Below are 22207 nucleotides of genomic sequence, written 5' to 3'. Positions count from 1 at the left end.
TTGACTAGCGGAGTCCTGTTAATTGAGGTAAAAGGTAGGTTGTATGAGGCCTGTGTAAGAAGTGTTATGTTGTACGGTAGTGAGACATGGGCAGTGAAGCAGGAAGATCTTGATCGTTTAGAAAGGAATGATATGAGAATGGTTAGGTGGATGTGTAACGCAGTCTGAGAGAAAGAACGAGTTCAGATGAGCTAAGAAGCAGGCTAAGTCTCTGTAGAATTAAAGATGTTATCCAGATAAGAAGACTGAATTGGCTGGGGCACTTGGAAAGAATGGAGGAGGATAATTGGGTAAGAAAGTGTAGAGACTTGATAGTTCCTGGGGCAAAGCCCAGAGGCAGACCGAGAAAGAATTGGCAGGAGGTTATAAGGACGGACTTGATACAGAGAAAGTTGAGTTTAGATCTAACACAGTCTAGATCAGATTGGAAGAGGGTCATTAATATACCCCGTCCAACCCATGCTAGCATGGAAAACGGACGTTAAGCCGAGAATGATGATGATGATGAAATAATAAATAAAAATGTCCAAAATGTTATTTCGTCAAAATCCAATATGTTCTTTATTACACCCCTAAAATGTCAAATTCTTGAACTCGGGAAGAATAGCTATTTAAATTGGTCTAAAAGCAACCCATAAAAACTTTCAAGCCAATAGTCCTCTTTGTATTGAAATTATTGCATTTTTAATATTCACCAAATGGGCCCAAAGATGCTCACTACGGTTTATATGTGTCAACTGCTTGACTTATGTCTGTGAGAAATAGTATCATAAAAAAGGAAATAACAAACCAAACTTTAGTGCTAAATTTGGCGTGCAACGCTGGATCTTGGAAACTATACATAATTACTTTATTACACAGAGCAAAAGAAACAATTCAGTGGTAACCGAAAGTGTTGTGTGATTGAATTGACAGGCGAATTGCCATATTTTGTACTTTGAATGCTATTATCCTATGTTTAATGACTTTTAATATCTCATTTACAGTTGACATATTAAACAATGAAAAAAAAAACAGTGAGTTGCTTTAACTATAGTAGCAATTTTGCCATAAATGTACTTGCTCAGGCCCATTAAAGTGAAATAACTCTGGTAAACAGAAAGATATGGAATCAGCATAACAAGCAATTGTTGCATTAACTATACTTTTCAGGTTTCAGAATTTAGGCATTTTAAAATGGGGCGAAATTAATTCCGAAACAGTAATAGATAAACAATTATTTTATAACTTCTAAAAAATATTGACTTAAAAATTTAAGTACAATAGTTAGCTATAGTTAGTTCTGTTGTAATAAACAATGGTCGTTCTATACATTTGATTGATATTGGAATCATAGAAAATTGCCAAATGGAGTGAAATTGAGCGATATGTACTTTTCAGTTTCTAAATTATACTGAACTAGATGGAAGCTGTTACATGCAGGACTAAATTTCAAACCGGCTAAACGTTATTTGTTCCGTAACAATTTGCAAATCATGCAAAATCATTAAAACTTTTAGAAGGAGAGACCACAACAAAACTTTAATAGCGGAGTGGAAATTTATTTCTTGTATTGAGAAGATTTAAGAGAGCGTTTGGCGTCCAAGTTTCTCCTCAGGCCAGTGCAGAGTGCGCCCATGCGTAATTCCGCCCTGCCTATAACAGCAGTGAATGTAAAACTGTAGAGATTTTTGCTGGAGGAAAAAACTTAATTAATAGATTCTAAATACGCTTGTAGTTTCAATGTTATTCGTAATCTTTCTAGCAATAGCAGAATTACAAGTAATAAATTTGATACTAAAACATATAAATATATATGTGAAGATTCTGGGGAGTTTAAGAAACTATAATTATCGATAGCTATTTAGCGATAATAATTAAAAAAAAGTATCACTAAATACGAATTAATTAGCTATTAGATAAACTGTTCTAAGCTATACTAATTGCTAACTTGATTTGTTTTCTCTCCCGATTTCGATAGTGCAATATGGCTGATGCATAAAGTTTATAGCTAATTAAACAAGCAAGACAACATTCTATGAATGTTTGTCTTATATACAGCTTGCGAAACAGCAAAAACGTTTTGTTTGATGTTTTTTATAAATTGTATTATTATTCATAAGTGGCAAGTAGAATTTATTGTGTTTATGTCCCCTGTTAACATACAGCAAGATATAAATACATAATCAAGTTTTCTTTACTTTTAGGCCCACAGTTTTTAATCAGTAACTTACATGGCAAATGTTTTACGCAATTGCTCAATACGTGAGTATATTTTTTAGCCATTGGTAAAATTAAAGTTGTATTTTTTGCAATTTTATTCAGGATTCACACAGTCCGCAAAGTCAAAGAAAGCCCCAACATTTAAGTCCAATACTGTTATTAATAAACAGTGAAGTCCCTTCATATTTAAATACTTCTGTGCTCATTGTTTGTTAGAGCTCAAGTAGGTCTGAGAAAAACATAGCATATCTTAGACAAGTTCCTAAAAAACTATTATTTTCTTTCCTGGAAGTAATAAGAAGTCGTAGATAAGTTGTATGAAATCCTACATATATTAAGTGATTTAAAAAGAAGGTACCATAATTAAATTATTCAAGAAAAAGGTACAATAATATTTGTTTCAAGAAGAAGGAAATGTGATAAATATTTCCAGAAGAAGGAACCGTAATAAATGTTTCAAGAAGAAGGAACAGACAAAGGTACCGAAATTAAAAGAGTGACGAAAAAGGTACCGTAATTAAACGGAGGTGTTGGGTTTAGCATACATTTAATATTCGCTCTATCTTTATGGGCTGTACACCTCAATTGAATTGTTTTGCATGACTGATTAAAACTTGCATCAATCTTGATTTACGCAAGTCGACACTGATAATTATCAGTTTAATGTTAATTTTATGTCGCTTAAAATGTAGTGTACTGGATTTAAAGTTACTGGATTCGTTTACGAAATTCCAAAGTGATAGAAGCTATAAATCTTAAATTAAGAACTATTTATTTTAGTTACAAGTATGAATTCTGTCCTTATCACAATGTTACTCAGCGGGAACAAACGTACCGATGGAATGCTTTTCATGGAGTATTAGGGTAAGGACGTTATATTTTACGCCCGTCTGTAGCTGTATTTTCATGGTACGCAAGTATTTTACGCCCGTCCTGATGCCCGTAAATTACTTGTTTAAAAATATTTTTATATCTATATATAGTCTATATATATTTTATCTATATAATAATAGCCAGTTCCGTGTGTCTGTGACAGGCAAAGTTGATATCGTTATTTTCCTTTGATGTTGCCATAAAAATCTTATGTTACCGAAAAAAAATATGTCTATTTTGTTAGCGGGTTTACTTTGTTTACGTCACGTGATGAAAACGACTCAATTTGATTAGCTGAAATAAATTTAACGGCTAACTTTCCAAAAATGGTGTCCCTCGACACCGAAAGAAACACAAAAGAAAGGTCCCTTCGTCTTGAAGAAAGTGCAAAAAGTGATTCAGAGAATGAAAACCTTAAGTAAAGAAGTAGAAGTAGAAAAATAAAGTTGAAAGCCACAAGAAGTTACTTCGGAAGTGAAGAGTGGAGCTAGGAAGTAGTAAAGTAAAGTTAGAAGTAGAAAATGCATGCTAGAGTTTCAAGTGGATTGAAATTCAGAAAAAGTAAGAACTTTGATATATTTAGACGTTCCATTTTTATGTCGCTGAAGCTGCGTGTTACTTTTTTTATGTAATACACTTAAAATTATCAAGCAAAATTGCATTCTCAAAAAAAATTTATTAAAGCTCCAAATTCTTAAAGTTTTTACCACGTTTTTTTAAGAATAAAAAAGCTAGCCATATTTGTTTACATTTTTTTTGCATAATTAATGTGTCCCCTGGTGCGTAACTAATGTATTTGAACTAAAATTCAAAATGCTAGATAAAGCTGTTAGCTGGCTAACAAACTAATTTGCTGGACAAACAGAAAACTTTGGTTTGTTTTTACATTACTATTGTTTCTCTTTATAATGTCTTTCACTAAGCATGAATAGCTAGCTATAGACTCAGTTAAGTCTCCCCAGTTTAAGTATATTTAACTGGGTGTCTTAGCTACTGTTATCTGATAGCTAATGTTAGCTTTAAGGCTCCCATCCCAAGCTTAGCTAGCTCTAACCTATCTTGTCTTCTTCGAACACGAATTATGATGAAACAAGCTAGCTACAAAATCTTTCTTGAACTTTTAGGATGATGTGACTCATTGTTATGCCCATAGAGAATAATATTTATCACATTACCTGTGAACTTTACAAAGGGGACCACAATGTGACAAGTGGAACGAATTTTATAGAATTTAAAGTGTGTGTGTTAAGTTATTTTTATTGTTTTGTTTCTGACATCCCGTTAAACTTTTGTCAGCCTACATGTAATATGCCAGGGTTTTTTACAGGGTTTTTTTACATTTGATTGGAAATTTACGTGTGTTTATGATGACTTTGGGTTAAAAAAAATTATGAGAGGATGGTATGATTAGTCAGTTTATAATTGTTTGTGTTGCAAAATGCTGTTTTTTAAAATTTTGTGTAAATTTTTGTGGAAATAAACCACATGCAATATAAACTGAAAGAACAAATTTTTGTAGAATCAGACTGCACTGTAAGCTGTTGTATAAGCTGATGTCTTTATATTTCGTAAAACTATTGTTAGGGAGAACTAACTTTATGTGATGTCATTTTTGGTGGAAGAAAATTTGTTTTTCTTGAGAATTTTACAAAATTTTGTAGGGATATATAAATGTTTTCTGATGATAAAAAATGCTTAATGTTCTGACTGACACTGTTTTTGTTTTTTATATTTTGTAATCTAACGGGCGAGGACTGTATACACTGAAATGACTGATTTTTCTAAATTTTGATGTGTGTTTTGTGTGTGTTTTATAACCTTTTTGTGGTAGATTAATGGGTATTGGCAATATACAATATGCTGAATGAAATTATTTTTGTTGATTTAGATGTGTTTCTCAAAAACCAATCTGTTTTACATTTTGTGTAAACTTTTGTTTACGGACCGTATACAATGTTTCCAAAATAATGAGCTTTTGTTATTCAAGTTTATTCTTTGCTTATTGATTTTTTGACATTTAGGTTCAAAATTGTTGGTAAAGGGCAGTACGGATCATCATACTAAAAAAGAAAATTTTTTATCTTCTTAACTGGTTGATTTTTACATTTTGTGTAAATTTTTCGTGGGAGAGGATGGTATGCAACTGAAATGACTGATTTTTGTAGATTTAAATTTGATGTTTTCCAAACTATGGCTTTTTCATATTTTTGTATGAGCTTTTAAGGGAAAGACAATATTTAAAATGTGTACACTGATAAATTTAGAAGAGTCAAATGAAACTTAAAAAAGTTTTTTTTACAGTGCCTATGGGGACCTCCTTTAGGGAGTCATTAAGAGCACATTAAAGGAGTCAAAATAAGTGCTCAAATGAGTCCTTTTAAGTTGTCATGATTAATGTCTCCTTCTTGTTACTCATTTCGACCTATATTCAAAACGACTCCTTTAAATTTCAATTTTTCTATGACTCTTTTATGTACTCCCCACAGGCCCCATCAATGAGTCCCTAAAGGGTTTCAATGAGTAATATAGTTACCGTTACGTGTCCATTGTGCAGAAAAAACATCAGATATATCATTGGAGATTTTATTGCCTTGTTAATTTAGGCTTAAAAATGTACATATATTTATTAATATATTGGGAACAAAAAATATTAATTATTATCAATAACGAAAAATAAATACTAGGACCGAAAAATATTCAAATTGTATTACACCTATGGTCGTGCGTGGACAAATACTAACTCAGAGAACCTAAATTCGCACAAGCAAATTTCAATTACAAAGCCAACACTCTAAAGATTTGAGGAAGGACGTTTTTGGGTGACCATTTTTAGAAATGTTTTTCGGGAATTTATAATATACATATACAAGTAAAAATACTAAACACATAAGTAAAATAGTTACTACAATCTTAAAAATATGCTACATAAATATTTTTTTTTCTTTTTTCCTGTGAATTTTTTTTAAAAGCAGCATAGAGGAATCTCCTAAAAAATCTAGGGCAGTTCTTAAGATATTAAATTTCAAAAACTTGCATGAGCACATAGAAAATTGACATGTTTTTTACAGGTGTAAATATTTTTTTATAATATATTAAAGATAAAAATAGGACTACGCAACTTTTTTGTATCCATTAATTCAAGAGTAATTTCAGAGTGAAACTTTTCAAGCAGGTTTTTGTGTGGTATGTATATAAAATATACAAGTAGGATGTCACACTCATTGCTTTTTTGCTGAGGCGTTGAAAGAAAGAGATCGATAGAACGTTTACACGAGCACCAATGTCTATTTTATACGTAACCATTGTATCATTAGTTGAGAGATCAATTAGGCAGCCTGGATGGTCTGATGCAGTTGAATCGGATATTTCGTTGATGTTGTTCGCTTTCGGAGGTTGGTTCAAGTTCGATGGATCTCAGGAAGAATTCATTGTCTGAACTATCTGAGTCTGAATTAAATTGATGTTCTTGTTCAACTGAGTCAACAGGTTTTAATGGGCGTTGTGATTAGATTTTCGACATTATTTAGAAAAGTTTCCTTTACTTTCACAGGTATTGCATATTTTGCCGTATTCTGGGCATGAACTATGAGGATGACTTCCTTCACAGAATTTGCATTTTATGATTTATTTGCTTTTTTGATGATGGATCATCTGATTGATGACGATGGAGTTAAGTCAGGTTTGTTGTGAGAATAGACTTAGTTTGCAACTTTGATACCTCACTAGCTCTGCCAGTTGGATAGTATTTTTCCGAAGTTGATTGAGTTCACAGTCTTTGCTCAATTTACATAATCTAGTGTAGTATTCGTCAAATTTCTTAAAGTCTTCCTCATGAACAGTGAAGAATGTAAATCTCATAAAAGTCAATTTTTTTCTCGGTTTAAAGTGATCATCAATTTCTGGAGAATAATGTTCAATTTCATTTCATCTCCTTCATGGAATTCAAAGGTGTCGTAAATTTTTTGCATTGCTTACCTTTGCAGTGAAGAAGGATTGATGATTTGACAATATCTGGCTTATCAGCAGATTCGGTGGCTTTGAAGATTTGAAATGCCTGCTTCCATGATTTTTAGAGTGAGTTCGGCAAGGTTTTTTGAATGTCCAAGTTTAGTGCCTTTGGAGCCTTAAGACAATCCATTATTATTAAAATACTATGAGTATTGTGAAATATTGCGACTGAATTGTGTAGCAAATTCAATATCCTGACACCATTTTATGTGCAGATATGAGTGGATGTAAAGAGAGTGAACAAGTAAAGCTTTTCAGCTTGAGTCAGCCATCTTTGATAACAATAACAAGAGTAAAAACTATGTACAGGTTTAATCAATATATAGGGTTATAAAGCTATGTACAGGTGGATAAACAATCCTAGCTTAGCAGCTGTAGGCAGGGCTTATAGATAGCTAGTCAGTCTATCTCAATAAAAAACATAATATAACAAAATATTTCTTAAATTTTTCTTTATTTGACCCTAAAAAATCTTTAATATACAAGGCATGTATACCTTCCTTCATATCAGACTCGAGAAGGAATTACAGACTTCTCGTAAAACAGTTTCCCAAGTATTAAAAGGTGCATTTCTATAATCTCCACCCAAAGTGATTGTATCTGAGTGTATTTTCTTATAAAAAATTCAAACACAGCAGAAATTATTAAATGCGATATTCCCGATGAAACCTTTTGAGGAATCATGTGAGCACACTACACAACAATCATTGAACGCACAACAATCATTGAACGCACAACAATCATTGAACGCAATAATGACTCCTTTCAAGGACTCAAGCAAAGAATGAAATCCTAAAGGAGTCAAATGAGCACCTCAAAAGGGAGTCATTGTGGGTTGGCTCCTTCTTGCGTCTCAATTTGACTCCTTTTTGACTCCCTAAGGGAGTCTTTGTAAAATGATTGCATTTAAGGTTTCATTTGACTCTTCTAAATTTACCAGTGTAACTCTTGCAGGCCAACTTTTTGACATTTCAGAATAAAATACTGAGGGTTTTCAACATAATCACTTATAAGATGTACATATTTGAGACGCGTTTTTTCTGACATTGTTATTATCCGTGTTGTGACTGTCAGTGTTGTAACTGTCGGTGTTCTTACTGTCGGTTTTGTGAGTATTGGTGTTGTGAGTGTCGATGTTGTGAGTGTCGTTGTTGTAACTTTTTATCAACTAGATTTTGCACCTTGCATGCTGTTCTTTATTATTTTGTGTAAGATTTGTGTGGAGGATTTAATGCGATTTGACATTTGGTATTTGGTGTAAAATTTTCAGAACATTTTTTTTTGTATATGCACTGCTGGCGTCAGCAAAACATCTAAAGCAACCTATTTTTTCATTGTCCTTTTGCCTAAGTGGATTTCTCCACGGGCCTTATCGACTAGTCTCTATAATAATACGCCAGTGCTGTCTGTCTGATTTTTGCAAAGTGGATTATATTCTTCACTAATTTCTTTGATAAAGTCTGTACACCATCGCCCATAAAATTGTTCTTTAATTTACCAACCTTTAACGTTAAAATAATATTAACGTCAATATCCTATATTAAATTAATGAAGCCATTACAGTGCACCTCAAATTTTGAGGCTAAATAATTTGGAAACAAGGTGGTGACGTCAATGATTTTTCACCGCGTGGGTAACTAGGGACCACCCAGCTAAAAATATTCTGTATTTTATAAACATTTTGTTTGAGATTTTAAATGGCTGAACAACTCATGTGTTAAAATAAAGTAATTTCATTAGTTGGGAATTTTATTACATGCTAAATTAAATTTACCGTGCTTTGTTTATTTATTGTACAGACAAAGTCACAGGCAATTTACCTTGTTATTATTGTTGTTATTTCGTTCAAAAGTTTTAATTGATTTTTTGTGTCTTTTAAATGAAATCGACAACAAATCATTATGTGATAAGAAGCATACAAAATATTTTAAATGCTTTTGAGTGGATTCCTGAACGGGATTTCGCTTAAAACGTTTTTTTCAGCGTTTTGATGAAATTATCAACAAACCTTATTGTGATAAGAAGCACACTAATTTAAGTGGATTCTTCCACGGGTTTTAATAACTAGTATTAGTATATTATTCTAGTTTTTAGCTCGTGGAAAAATCTACGAGTTCGCCAGTACTCAGATTGTCTGTTGTACATATTTTCCGCATCAGTATTTCGTGCATTTGTTCGCCTATAATCATGAACCGAAAAATTTACTCAGACGGGGCTTCGAAATAAAGCTATGGGGCATCCATTTCGATTGGACAGACAAAATTAAGCTAGGTTCACATGGGCGACAAAAATGTTTTAAGGGCTTAGTACTAAAACGTTTTGTCACTCAAAACCAATATTAATTAACGTTTTATTAATTAAAGTTTTAACGTCTCAACGTTTAACGTCTATGTGAGCATTTTAAAGAGAGAAATGCATTTTGTTTTATTCTAAAAGCCCTTAAGTCATTTTGTCATCCATGTAGACTCAACGTTATTATAGAGATATACTAATTATACTTATTTTTTATTATATAGTTATATTTTGTAGCTTATACGGAGGAAAAAGGTTTGATAGTTGTTATAAAGTGATCATAATAAAAATATATTGACTAATACAGCCCTCTGAATCCACGACGGCATTCAGCTTTTGCCGTCGTAAATGCCGTCGTGTTCGACCTCCATGTCGGCAAAATTTTGCCGTAGTGGTTTATAGACTGCACAAAAATAAAAGTACTTTTTCCAACTTACTAATCTTGCTAGTTACTTATTTATTTCGTCAAACAAGTCTTTGATAGATCATACCACGCATCAGTCTTTTTCAGAAATATTTGAACCAAATAGCGCGTGCGATGTAGCGCATTCATTTTGCGGTAGAAAAGTGGGGGACATTTTGAATCCTGAACCCCAAACACGATGATCGAGCGTCTACGTATAGCGACTCTCTCAATCTTAACTTTCTTTTCTACATGTCCGAAATAGTATGCATGATTATACTGTCATTTTCATAAATTTATTGTTTATTTTTCAGGCCATCACAAGCAAATAGGCAAAAATATCCTTTTCAAATTAAAAAAAAAATTTATCCATGTGGCTTAAATAAAACTTCAAAATTCATTCGAAATGTTCAGCTACATTTTAACAAAATCTATACAGAAAAAAAAATATACCGCACGTGGGTTTCGTTTTTAAAAATTGTTTAAATATCACTTGTGACATAAAGAAAAAAATACATTAAATCCGCACCCGCTATGGTTTTCAATTTTGTCAAATGAAGAAATTATGTACAATTAAATCCATGTAAAATGTCTGTTCCGCCTGTAAGTGCAGTTTTGCGGACTTGCTTCATCCGTGCTCCGTCAGCGCTCACCTCCGCATTAGTTAAGAACCGCATGGCTGGATTTCTTGTGTAAAACCTGGTTACCAACGACGAAGGGGCCAGGCAAAAGAGATTCATGTCTACGTAGTTCTTTAAACTAAGTCAGGAGTCGGTGAATTAGCTAGGATGATCAGGTAGGCTATGGATAGGCTTGCTCGTGGATTAAAAGACCAGGACTATTCAATATTTCTGAAATCTGAAAGTGGGGGGGGGGGGGTGTTCGACCAAGACGGAAATCCATCGGACGTTTTGTCCGACGAAAGTTCGAAACGAGCTACGGACATGTCCAGTCTCCCTGATAAATTTTATTAGTTAGTTTTGCCGTCGTTGAAATCTTTCACGATGGCAAAATTTTGCTGTCATGATTTTTGTTTTGCCGTCGAAGCTGACTTAACGGCGGCAAATTTTTGCCGTCGAACATTTTCGCTAATTCAGAGGGCTGCTAATAGGAAATAAACATTTTGATTTCTGTGCACACGGAACTATTTTTTTTTGACAAGTTGACCTGCACTACTTCCAATACTAGCCATTTTTGCTGTGTGTATAACAATTAAATATGGCTAGTATTGCAAGTAGTGCAGGTCAACTTGTCAAAAAAAAATAGTCCCGTGTGCACAGACTTGTTAAAAGCATACTTTGGAGTGAATAGGTGGTGAATATGCAAAAAAAGAATGGTGGCATTTTTGGCCACGCAAGTGGAAATTGATGATGTCAGCGGTTTTACAGTCTGCAAATTAAAAAAATTTCTGATAACAATCAATAGATAATTTCAATCAGAAGAAAAATGTATAAAAACTATATGTTTAAAATTTACGGTTTTTAACCCTATTCCGTCCGGGGGAATCCGCCCCCCCCCCCCCCCCTTGACGGTTTTTTTAATAACTCCTTATTGCTATGCTATATGGCTATGAAACTTACTGAGTTTCAATATTTATCTATTAGACACCTGCATGTGAAATTTTTAGGCATCCTACCTTTTACAGGCCCTGATATGGCCATTACTCGAAAGTACCCCTAAAAATCTCTATGAAATCCTTATAATGGGGGAAATTTAATAACTCCTGTTAGGATTATCTTTAAAACTTTAAACATGCAACACAATAATTAAATTTTAAGCAGATAGTGGCATTTTTAACAAATTTCAAGCTTCTGATGACGTCACAGAAAATGTGCTGACGCAAGCAAAAATTTATTGCTGCCATTTTGTTCCTTTTATGACGTAAATACGACTGAAAACACAAGGAGTTGATAACAAAAATTGATGAAATAACAAAAGTTGTATAGACAGTCTTGTTATATAATACAAGATATAATATGTATTACGCATAACATGTTATTTCGTTACAAATAGAATAATATCCATTTTATTTGATCCAGACTACGTGGTAGTGGTGATTGTTTGTGATATATTCTATATAATAAGTATACCAGCCGGTATCGCAGTAGGTTACTTCGTTAAAACATCCACAGTGCTTGCGGTTAGCTAGGCTACGTTCTTATGTCCTTTTAGTATAAAAATCGCAGTATCGCTGTTCCCCAGGAGTTTTAAAACTTTTTTTTCGTATTGCGGTGGGTTACGTCGGTAAAATTTCAACAGTGGTTGCGGTTAGCTTAGCTGCGTTCCCATGTCGTTTTAGTACAAAAAATCGCAATATCGCTGTTTCCTGGGTGTTTCGTAATGGGTGTTTCGTATTATTGTTTAACCCAGCATCATATTAACTTACAATTTCGAACAGTATGTGATTGGATTTACAATATTCCGCCATTATTGTTACGTCATTGTTTATTTCACCATTATTGTTACGGTATTGTTTATTTTTACCAACATGATAGTAGGTTTTTAGCATCACAATTTTTAATTCGATTGATAACGAAGATGTATGTTCCAGTGTCGAGGGATCCATATCTCCGAGGCAAGCAACCTGTTGGGATGAGGTCTAAAAAGAGAGAGGGATGTTGCTTACAGAAGATATGGTAACCCATCTGCTCTAGCATGATAACTAATTATGTAAATACAGAGGGATTGGTAGGTGGTTCGTGTTATAGGAAATAATAATCTTGAAAATTTTGAGTTTGTGATTGCTAGTGAGACCCAGATAATCTTACAGTCGGGAGCTTATACAAACCTTGCCTTGACAAGTAAATCCTTGATATTTTTATGTCGCATAGTTGCAATAATGGTAGCATTGTCCTTGGAATAGTGTGTGAGGAATACTAGATATCTTTGAGTATTTTCTGTTTTAGGTGTATCGTGATAGAGTACATCCTTTTGTGATAAGTCTTATTTTTTTCATGTTTTCTTGTATTAGTTTTTTGGGGTATCCTCGATTTTTAAGGACCCATTCCAAATTTTTTAATGCTTTTTTGAGCATATCATCCTTGATAATAAGCATTCTGTATCTTAGGGATTGGGAGTATATAATGGAGGATTTCGTAAATGTTGGATGGAAGGAGTTGTAGTGGAGGAGGCTAAAGGTATCTGTGGGTTTGGTGTATAAACTAGAATAAAGCTTTCGATCTTTTCCTACATGTATGTAGGTGTACAAAAAATTAATTTCATTCCTAGAATAGGTAAAAGTAAATTTGATATGGGGGTGAAGTGAATTAATTTTTTCGAAAAGTTTTCGTAGACATTCTTCTTTGTCAGTGTATATGAAAGACGTCATCGATAAAGCATAATAGCTATAGTAAGGGGAACTATTTTAGTACTTTCATGGTGGCCCATGTAAATAGTAAGGGGGTCCACATTTAGAGCCCATGGCTGTGCCATGGATTTTTTGGTAATAATCAACCATGAAGTTAAAACAGTTATGTTTTGGGACAAATTCCATCATTATTTTAATAATGTTTAAAGGAGGAGTTTCTGGGAAAAGGATATCTTTATTCTTTGATAGAGTTTCTAGTAAAACTTCGATGCCTTCATCATGAGATTGTTAGTGTAGAGTGGTACTACATCAGCAGTAACTAAAATAGCATTTGGAGGAAGGGGAGGAAGTTCTAAAATATTTCTGAGAAAATGTTTAGTATCCTTTATGTAAGAAGGTAATGGCTTCATGACAGGTTGGCATATATGATCTAAAAATGCTGACATGTTTTCTGTTGGAGAGTCGTTAGCTGATACTATAGGTCTAAGGGGTACATTAGGTTTGTGTATTTTGGGCAATCCATAAAAACGTGATGTGCGTGGAGGAGTGGTTGGTTCTAAAAAACTCTGGAATATAAAAAGCGAATAAATGCTGATATATCATTCGCAATCTGAAGAGTAGGGTCAAAAGGTAACTTTTTGTAGTATTTTGTGTTCTCAACTTGACTGTTGACTTTAAAAATATGATCAGTTTTATTCATAAAAACAAGACTGCCACCTTTGTCTGCTGGTTTAAATATAAGGTCAGAGTTGTTTTTCAAATTTTGTAACAGTGTACTCTCTTTATATGACAAATTGTGGGACATAAATGGTTGTCGATTGGGGGAATAATTAAAAGTATCTTCAATTTCATTTATTATCCTACGGAAATATTCCTGAAGATTAGGATGTTAGGTAGGAGGCGGACTCCAGTTGGAGGGTTTTTTAAGCCTTGTTAGGCTTGAGTTGCATGAGCGAAAGTGATATCCCAGGCTCATAGACCTTATAAATGTATTTAAGGGTTTTGAATAGTCAATTAAAAAAGTGGATGTAGTGGGTATAAATTTTAATCCTTTGATAAGGATATTTTTCTCCAAATGTGATAATTTGTAATAGGATAAATTTGTAGTTAGTCGTTTTAGGAAATTATTTTGATTAATTTTAATTTTTGATTTTTTCTTACTGTTTCTATTTGTGATTAGTCACATGGCTGAGTATTTCTGAGTTCTTTTTGGTCAAATTGGATGTCAAGGAGTGGTTGTGGTTTTTGTCTTTTTGTAGTTCTGTGGTTGTATATTGTTATGTGTTGGTGGACGGGTTGGAGTGGAATTATGTCTATTGTTGAAAAGGCTCTGTTGTTGTCTGGTGCTTGAGAGAGGTCTGTGGTGTGGCATATGTAATCTCTCGCGGCTATAATGTGTAGTATGTGGATAGTTATTGTTAGTATTTTGTTGCTCAGTCAGTTTAACCTTTTTTGTCATGTCAGGTGAGGTCTGTTTGTCAATGTGTCTATTTTCTGTCTAAATTTGTTTGTTTGCGTTTTGTGATACTTCAGCATAGTATCTCTCAGTTGTGTGGATGCGTTATGTAATATGTCATTCCATATAGTCATTAGGTTTGAAGGAAGTTCGTATGCTGGTGTAAGTTTGGGTGTCCCTACTCTTCATGGAGGATTCAAAGTATCGTATGTAGAGAAAGGATGTTGTGTGGTCATATAAGTTCCACTTGTTTTTATGTAAATTCATATGTATTTGTTTAAAAAACTTAAAAAACTGTACTTGTTCATAATGTGCGGCAACCGCTGTAAATTAGAAAATGTTTTGTTTAATTTTCTCTCGTTAACCAGAAGATGCAAACGTCAGCCCTTCACAATCACAAGATTGGAGATGGTACGGATAGTGCCCATTCTTAGAACAATATTACTTGGACGTTTTGAGAGCTTTAAAGTGAATTAATTGATCAATACTTACTTATCTTATCAATGATAGAATGAAAGTTGAGATTATCCTTCATTCAGTTTGCTTTTATGCAATTTTTATAAAATAGAGCGGGGTGACTTCAAGTTTATTTCTTAAATAAGAGCGAACAAAATAAATTTTGTTAGAGAAAAAAGAATAAATTTCTAACCTTAGAATCAACTAACTATTTATTATACATTAAACAACACAAATCAGATCTTTAAAAATCAAGTTAACCAAAAATATACACATAAAAAATTTAGATTGAGAATAAATGTATGGAAAAAATGGCGCTAAAATTTCAACAACAATTACCAACGTGCATATTTGTGGTGTATACCGTCATAGCTATGTACACGTTTTCATTAATACACACTGTTCATTTTTCAGCATTTGGAAGGAATGGAAGATAATGAACGGGACGTTTTCCACTATGCACATGGTAAAAGGAGAAGTTTGCTCAGGAGTGCTGGACCGAGAAATACAGGTTGGCTTATACAATGAGTATGGGATACAAATGTCTGCTCTTTTATTTGACAAAGCGTTTTAGAATTAACCTCCCCCCCCCCCCCCCCCCCTATCGTAAAAAGTGCCGTTCGTTAGAAATTCATTTAAACGAAAAGAAAAAAACTATAAATTAAACTAATAAAAGATGAAAAACTAATAGTTATTTCACATAACATACTATAAGACAAAAAATGAATACAGCTACTACATCTTCCTGAGAATTTAGAGAAGTCCACAAAACCGTCTGGCAAAAGTTTTTTGGAAACATCGTCACCATTACAGCCATTTGTATCGCGCATTCTAGATTAAAAAACGGAGCTTCTTATTAATCAAGTTCTCAGTTTTTGCGTCATTTAAATTATTCAATTTTTTGTTGTGTCAAAGTCTTGTTATTCATTCTTTCCTAATTTCTAGGGTTTCCTCACCACAATCATTTTTCCATAAGGCTGCTTCAGAACAGTATAAATAATTTGTAGACAAGATTTTCACTCTTTTCTTACAAATGCAATCCTTGCATGATATTTTAAAAATCTGTTGATTTTATGTGTTGCAATATTAACATACGAGCTTCCAGTTGAACATAAAGACTTATGAATTAGGTTAGAGGTTATAGAAATTGTGACTGTGTGAACAAAATAATAAACCTAACAAAAACAAAATGGTGATATCAGTCGTCTTTAAATGTCTCTGGCTTTAAGACCACACATTCTGGTTGTTATGTTCTTGGAAAAGCTTCTGATAACTTAAGGTAGAAAAGGATTCTCACGACTGTCGTCATCGTTCAAAAACATATAGCCTATCTTCAAGGAAACTCAATGCACGTTGAGCTTTTCCAAACATATAATGCGATGGTTTTCTTCTCTGTGAGATACGCACACAGTTTCTTGCTCACAGCAAAAATCAATTTTTTTTCTTTTATGTCCTTTTCCAGCTTTTTGTATTTGCTTTGATCGAATCTAATGTGTCGTACTCACTGATCATTGTACGATTATTAACAACATTACAAGGTTTGATGGTATTATCCTTTGTTGCCGCTGTGTTTACAAAGACATTGTCTTTTTGTGTGTTTTCGACTTCCATATTTTACCACATATTAAAATTAGTTTTAAAAACTGTGTGTTTTGGATTTTTTTGCTGATTGTCATTCTCGATAGGTTTAGTTTTAGATGTTACCTGGATAAAGAAAAACCATCTTAGTCTTACCCTTTTTATTGTGTTATCATACAGTTTATAGTGAGCACCTTTTACTTGTTTAACAACACCTGCATAAACACTGCTTATTTTCCCGCAAGTATATGTAAAGAGCGGCTGGAAACTCGCCTTTGTTGCTAAGAACCATGTTTTCTTGTGCTTTCTTGGAAGAAATTCTTGCTTTACTGCGAATCGTTAAACTTACCTAAATGAAAAATCTAAATGATGGTCGGGTTCTTGCATTATTAAGTTAAAACACATCTTTAAAATGAATCAAACAAAGTTCGGTAGGATTTTTCTCTTAGAGAAAAGACGTTTAAATAAAATGGCTGCCGCAAACAGGAAATACGTATTGTTACGATATTTAAAAATAATAACAAATTTGTTTTATTGCAGCAGTTTTCTTGTAACAGGGAACTACAACTAAAATTGATGAGCAATTTTTTCAAGAAAGAGGGGATAGCTATTATTGTTAGTTTATGAATTTAACTACCAATGTTTCAAACAAGTAGTTGTTTTGTGGTTGAAAAGAATTTACAAATTCACGTTCGTTAACTCAATGTAAACAGGTTAAGGTGTTATCTTGTTAATAAAAAAGTAAAGAAAAAATATTGTTTTTCCTGATATTTTACTTTTTGAAAGAAACTCGGAATCAGGTTTTTACGTCAAGCTAGTAGTCATTTTACTTCATTGCGCAGGTTCTAAAAAAATGCTTTCGGTCGTATGGAAACCCGCCTTAAGTACACTTTTGAGAAAAGAAAGAAATTTACATATGTAATAACACTCGCAATTTTGGTTTCTTATTGTCCTGGGATTTTTTTTCATCTTTTGCAGCTGATATCGTATGGATATGAGTAATGATAAACACGCTTTCTTCTCGCATCATAGCCGCACTTCATCGATTTGTTGATATCTTTCAGGCATTTTAAAAGAAGATCATGATACTCTCTCGGTAGAGCTCAAGGCGATTGTTCTTTACAGCAAACCCAACAGATGTGAACAAAATCATAAATTTCTTTACATTTAATTCTCTTGTTAAGCTCATGGTCTTGTTTTTGTGAGTCATTTTCAACATTGTCAGATTTAATTATGCTGCATAAATTATGGTATTTAAGTAATAGCAAATTTTGACATTTTCTAACATCGGTAATTTTACACCTGTCAAGGGACGTACATTCAAACTTTATTAATGCATAGATATCATAAAGGTGAATTGATTAACATAATTTTTTGGCAAAATGACATCTAATCTTGAAATCAGTGTATGTAGTGAATAGGCGAAGTGAATGTTTACTTTTTTTGGAGGTGACTCTAAGATGTGGCAAGAGAAACGAAATTGTATCCGTGGAAGAGCCAACAATGTGTCGATATAACATGTTATTCAAGACTCCGTATGCATGTCCGCAAGATGTGTTACTAGGTATTTTTTTAATAGATGTGTTTATAACTAAGGGTTAGTCAGGCAGCATCAAACTGAAGATATTAACGTGTTACGGGAGAGAAAAACTAAAAATCTTTAACCAATAATTGTTGCTTCTGTATTTGTCTCTGAACAAGGAGGTTTAAAGAGAGAAGGAGATACATCTCAGCAACGTCCATTTAAATTCCATTCAAATTTCTTTTGTTTACACTCTCCTTTGAATCCATCCGTTGCGCCGCTTTTGCTGTATTTTTATATGCCGAGAGTGAGACGAGTGTTTTAACGACAAAGCAGAACTTTCAAAAAACATATTAAGAACTATACCAAGCATAAATAAAACACATGGCTCTGTTAAGCTATAAGAATTAATGCTGGTGAAGTTTATTATCCCCACTTGGAAACAATTGAGCTGATATTTGGAGCTTATATTGTGTAAACTGTTGCCCTGAGATATGGTGTAATTTTATATCTTGTAGATGTTTCTGTATGTTCCCTCCTAGCACAGCGTCAGTTAAAAGATTGAAAGAACTTTTAAAAAATATTACTGCAGGAGGGGTTGCATATTAGTACATGTTTTTTTCTTCAAGGTTATTGAATTTTCGGTATAGAATCGGTGTTCGGTGACTATTCTTTCTTTCATAGAACAAAAGAAAATATTAATCATTCGTTACTATCTCTAATTATGCGTTTTTCGTTGGACAATTCGCGTTTTTATTTTCTAATATTGTTTTTTTATCTTTATGTTACCATAATTTCCCTCATATTCGACTGATTTTACCTATTTTCTGTATATACCACCAGAAATGTTTAAAAACTGATTTTAAACGATCAAAATACAAAGCAAACGAGTTTTTATTGCTAGAAAAAATAATTTATAATAATGGAGAAATAACAATGAGCAACGGTTACTTTTATAATTTATGCGCGATATTTCTAAAAATTTGTTTACAAAACTGAATTTGAAAACAATACAGCAACCTGCAAATCGGCAACGGTTGGGTTCTCTTTTTAAACCTCCTTGTTCTGACAAAATCCAGCACAACTCATACTTTTTTAAGTTTTTTACAAAAATCACTTCCCTACTCCCCATCGGTAGATTTTGCAGTGGAACTCGAATTTTTCTAAGGAAAAGAAAATTACCCGAGTTGAATAAAGAAAATTGTTTTCCATCTTTATCAACTTTAAAAACAAAATATGTCTGCAGCTTTAACAAAACAGTCTGTTAAATGTAGGTGTAAGTTGGTACGTTTTTACATATAACTGCGCTCCGATGAACAAGTTTAATAGGGGTTGGCTGGCAATTCTGCACCGTCAGCATCAAATTATTTCGGCTCCGCCTGTTCAACTTTCCCTTTTAAATATCACGCGTATATTTGATTAAGTAAATAATGTTAAGCCAGGAGTGATTTCAATGCTGAGGAGAAATAAACATGTTCCAAATGCTAAAAAATCTGAACAGAAAAAACAGATATATCGCTAATGAAAGTGAGAAAGCTGCTCTGTTGTGCTCTTCGCAAAATGCTTTAATTGCCATTGTCTCTATTCACAAGAATGTTCTCGTGATTTTTTGTTAATTCCATCATTCACGAAAAAAAGTTCTCGCGAAATTTATTGAAACCATCCATTCGCAGAATTAAAATTCTCGCAAAATCTAAAAAAATTTCGCGAAATCGCAAAATTAAACTCTCGTAATAATTAATTCTCCCGAAACTGTGTTTCTGCTAAAATATATTCCATTAAGCTACAGGATGATTTCATTTGTCCCAATGAGTTAAAATGGCTGTTTCAGAAAAAAGAAGTTTGTTTCGTATTTAGCTATAGCTAAAGATCTTAATCTAGCTGCTACCTATAAAATATTTGAAGTGATCAGGAAATTTTAACTCATTATCCAAACTCTGGTTGCGACAAAGTTCAGTAATTATAATTCTGCTGATATTCAGCGTACTAATCGCTCCACCCGAATTCGCGTCGCAATATACAGGCATTTAAAGGAGGGGCGAACGAAAAATTATTTTGTGGCAGTCAGAAAACAAATATTAACCTAGAGAAAATTTTTTTTAGATTTCTAAATCCTAAAATCTTCTATGGTAACTACTCTGATAACAAATAACTAACTATAATTCACAACTAAGCATCTATATATCTTTCTAAGAACATTTTTACAGTATTTTTATAGCTGTATGGGGTGAAAATAAGTAGGTTTTAGATGTACCTACCCGTAAACTTTTAAAAAAGGTCTTCAACTTGAGATAACTAAGAATATTTTACGTACTAGTAGTAATAGCATTTTATAACCTTCGTTTAAACTTTTTTTAACCTTAGAAATATCTGTAATGAACAACAATAATATTTTTTTTCATGTTTTGAGTCTCTTTTCACAGCGATAAAGTTTCTTATGATGAGAATTTGAAAAAATATACATACCGGAAACATTTAACAACAAATCGAACGCGCAATATGGTGGCGTTATCTTAGTTTACGAATCTTTTTTTACCTTCTTTATTTTCACTCACAGAGTAAATATCAATTTCTTGAGTACGTTCAGTAGCTAGTATAAAGTAATAAAAATATGTTTGTCACATGTTGTTCAACATTTTTTGTTATTTTGAACTTTAACTTTTGTTGATTCATTATTTTCGGCGTATTGACCTGTGACCATCACAATAAGGAGAAATGTGTTCCATTAGCAAATGTGTAAAAATACTCAATTAGAAATAATTCAGCACTCACGAAGATGTAAACAAAATTTTTAGAAGACTGTTTTATATTTTGGGTCTAGTGTGTTGTTATTCTGCAAAGTTTTGGCTAAGCAGACTAAGCCAGTCTGGTTTTTAAAATCAACACCGTCATCATGAACTTTTATTCAGCAGCCGTGCCGTGCGCAGTTTGCCGCTCCTTTAAGCTGCCGGTTTACTCAGCTAGTCTATATTAAACGATTTTTTGTCTGCAAAGGTGGTAGCTGCGAGAAGGCCGGATTTAAGGCAAAGTATAGTTACGTTGGTCACCATTGCTGCTTTCATGTAGTTTTATTTCGCTTTCATTTCTGCGCCACGAAAGTAATGGAAACGAAATATCGAGTGCTCATTTTTTGTTTAGTGTACCCAATGCTGTCACACGAGGGAAAGAAAAGATGGAGGGAGATTGAAGAATCGTATGTTATGAATGAAATAACCGAGAAAGGTTATCAAAAGCGGCGAAAAAAAGTATTCATTGACGAAGGATTAAACGTAAATGACAATCCTAAAAGAAAGAATCGTTTTAGAAAAGGTGTTTTTTTAGTTAACAGCCATCGTTTTTGTCCCGAATTTCTTTTGTACGAATTGTTGAATCTTTTTTTATAAGAATATTTTTCTTTAGAAAACCCTATTATTTCGAAGTCTGAAGCTAAATATTCTGGTAGTTCAAAATCGGGAATCCTGTCTTACCATGATTTGATGTATCAGTTTGCAACCAAATCTCAATGTGTCGAGGTAGCGGTTGTGTTTGAAACTTCAATTTATTTACAAAAAGAAACTTCAATATAATTGTAATATTGGGATCTAAGGTGACAGGACAATTCTCCCCTGGAAGGTTGCCCCTTGATAATTGCTTTCTGCTACCCCCTGGATAATTCCTCCTTCCCACCTTGGAAAGCTACGTAGTGCAAATATGGTTTGTTTAATTGCAATATTTGCAAAATTAATTTGTCTCACAGATTGCTATTAACATTTGGGGATAATATGGGATAATAGCATGTATCATTGGGCCGTTTTAATGTTTTTCTTAAATTTTCTTTGTGTTAAATGAGCTAGGTATTAGCTAGCTTTGAATATAATATGAGTAGCTTGCCAGCTAGCTAACTAGCTAGTTGGCTGGCTGACTTGTTCTAAACAAACGTGAAATTTCAAGCTGTTTACCACAATTGGTGATGTTGCTAATATCCTGTGTCTTCAGTTATTTAGTGTATATACCTTATTTTTTAAACAACATCTGTGAAAATAACATCAGCAAGGCTTACTGATGACGCTGTGGTTTTAAAATAGTAGTTGAGTTGATCTTATGGGTGCCCTACCTTGTTTATTTTTTTTC

General features: G+C 33.2%; 1 protein-coding gene across 3 annotated transcripts in view; it reads left to right on the top strand.

Moving 5' to 3' along the window:
- Window positions 1–22207, top strand: part of LOC130649214 (N-acetylglucosamine-1-phosphotransferase subunit gamma-like) — a 48410-nt gene that overhangs the window by 14932 nt on the left and 11271 nt on the right. For 2 of the 3 annotated variants that reach the window (XM_057455462.1, XM_057455464.1), the window contains exons 5-10: window positions 2187–2244; window positions 2983–3066; window positions 15412–15508; window positions 18025–18139; window positions 21236–21406; window positions 21482–21609. In XM_057455462.1, the coding sequence (XP_057311445.1) occupies window positions 2187–2244; window positions 2983–3066; window positions 15412–15508; window positions 18025–18139; window positions 21236–21406; window positions 21482–21609 (653 nt within the window). The remainder of the gene's footprint in view (window positions 1–2186; window positions 2245–2982; window positions 3067–15411; window positions 15509–18024; window positions 18140–21235; window positions 21407–21481; window positions 21610–22207) is intronic. The other variant, XM_057455463.1, reaches the window with a different exon arrangement.

Source organism: Hydractinia symbiolongicarpus, chromosome 7 (genome assembly GCF_029227915.1).
Source record: "Hydractinia symbiolongicarpus strain clone_291-10 chromosome 7, HSymV2.1, whole genome shotgun sequence".
In the NCBI taxonomy this organism is placed as follows: domain Eukaryota; kingdom Metazoa; phylum Cnidaria; class Hydrozoa; order Anthoathecata; family Hydractiniidae; genus Hydractinia; species Hydractinia symbiolongicarpus.
Note: the sequence above shows the minus strand (reverse complement) of the source record. Positions and strands in the feature narration are given on the sequence as shown.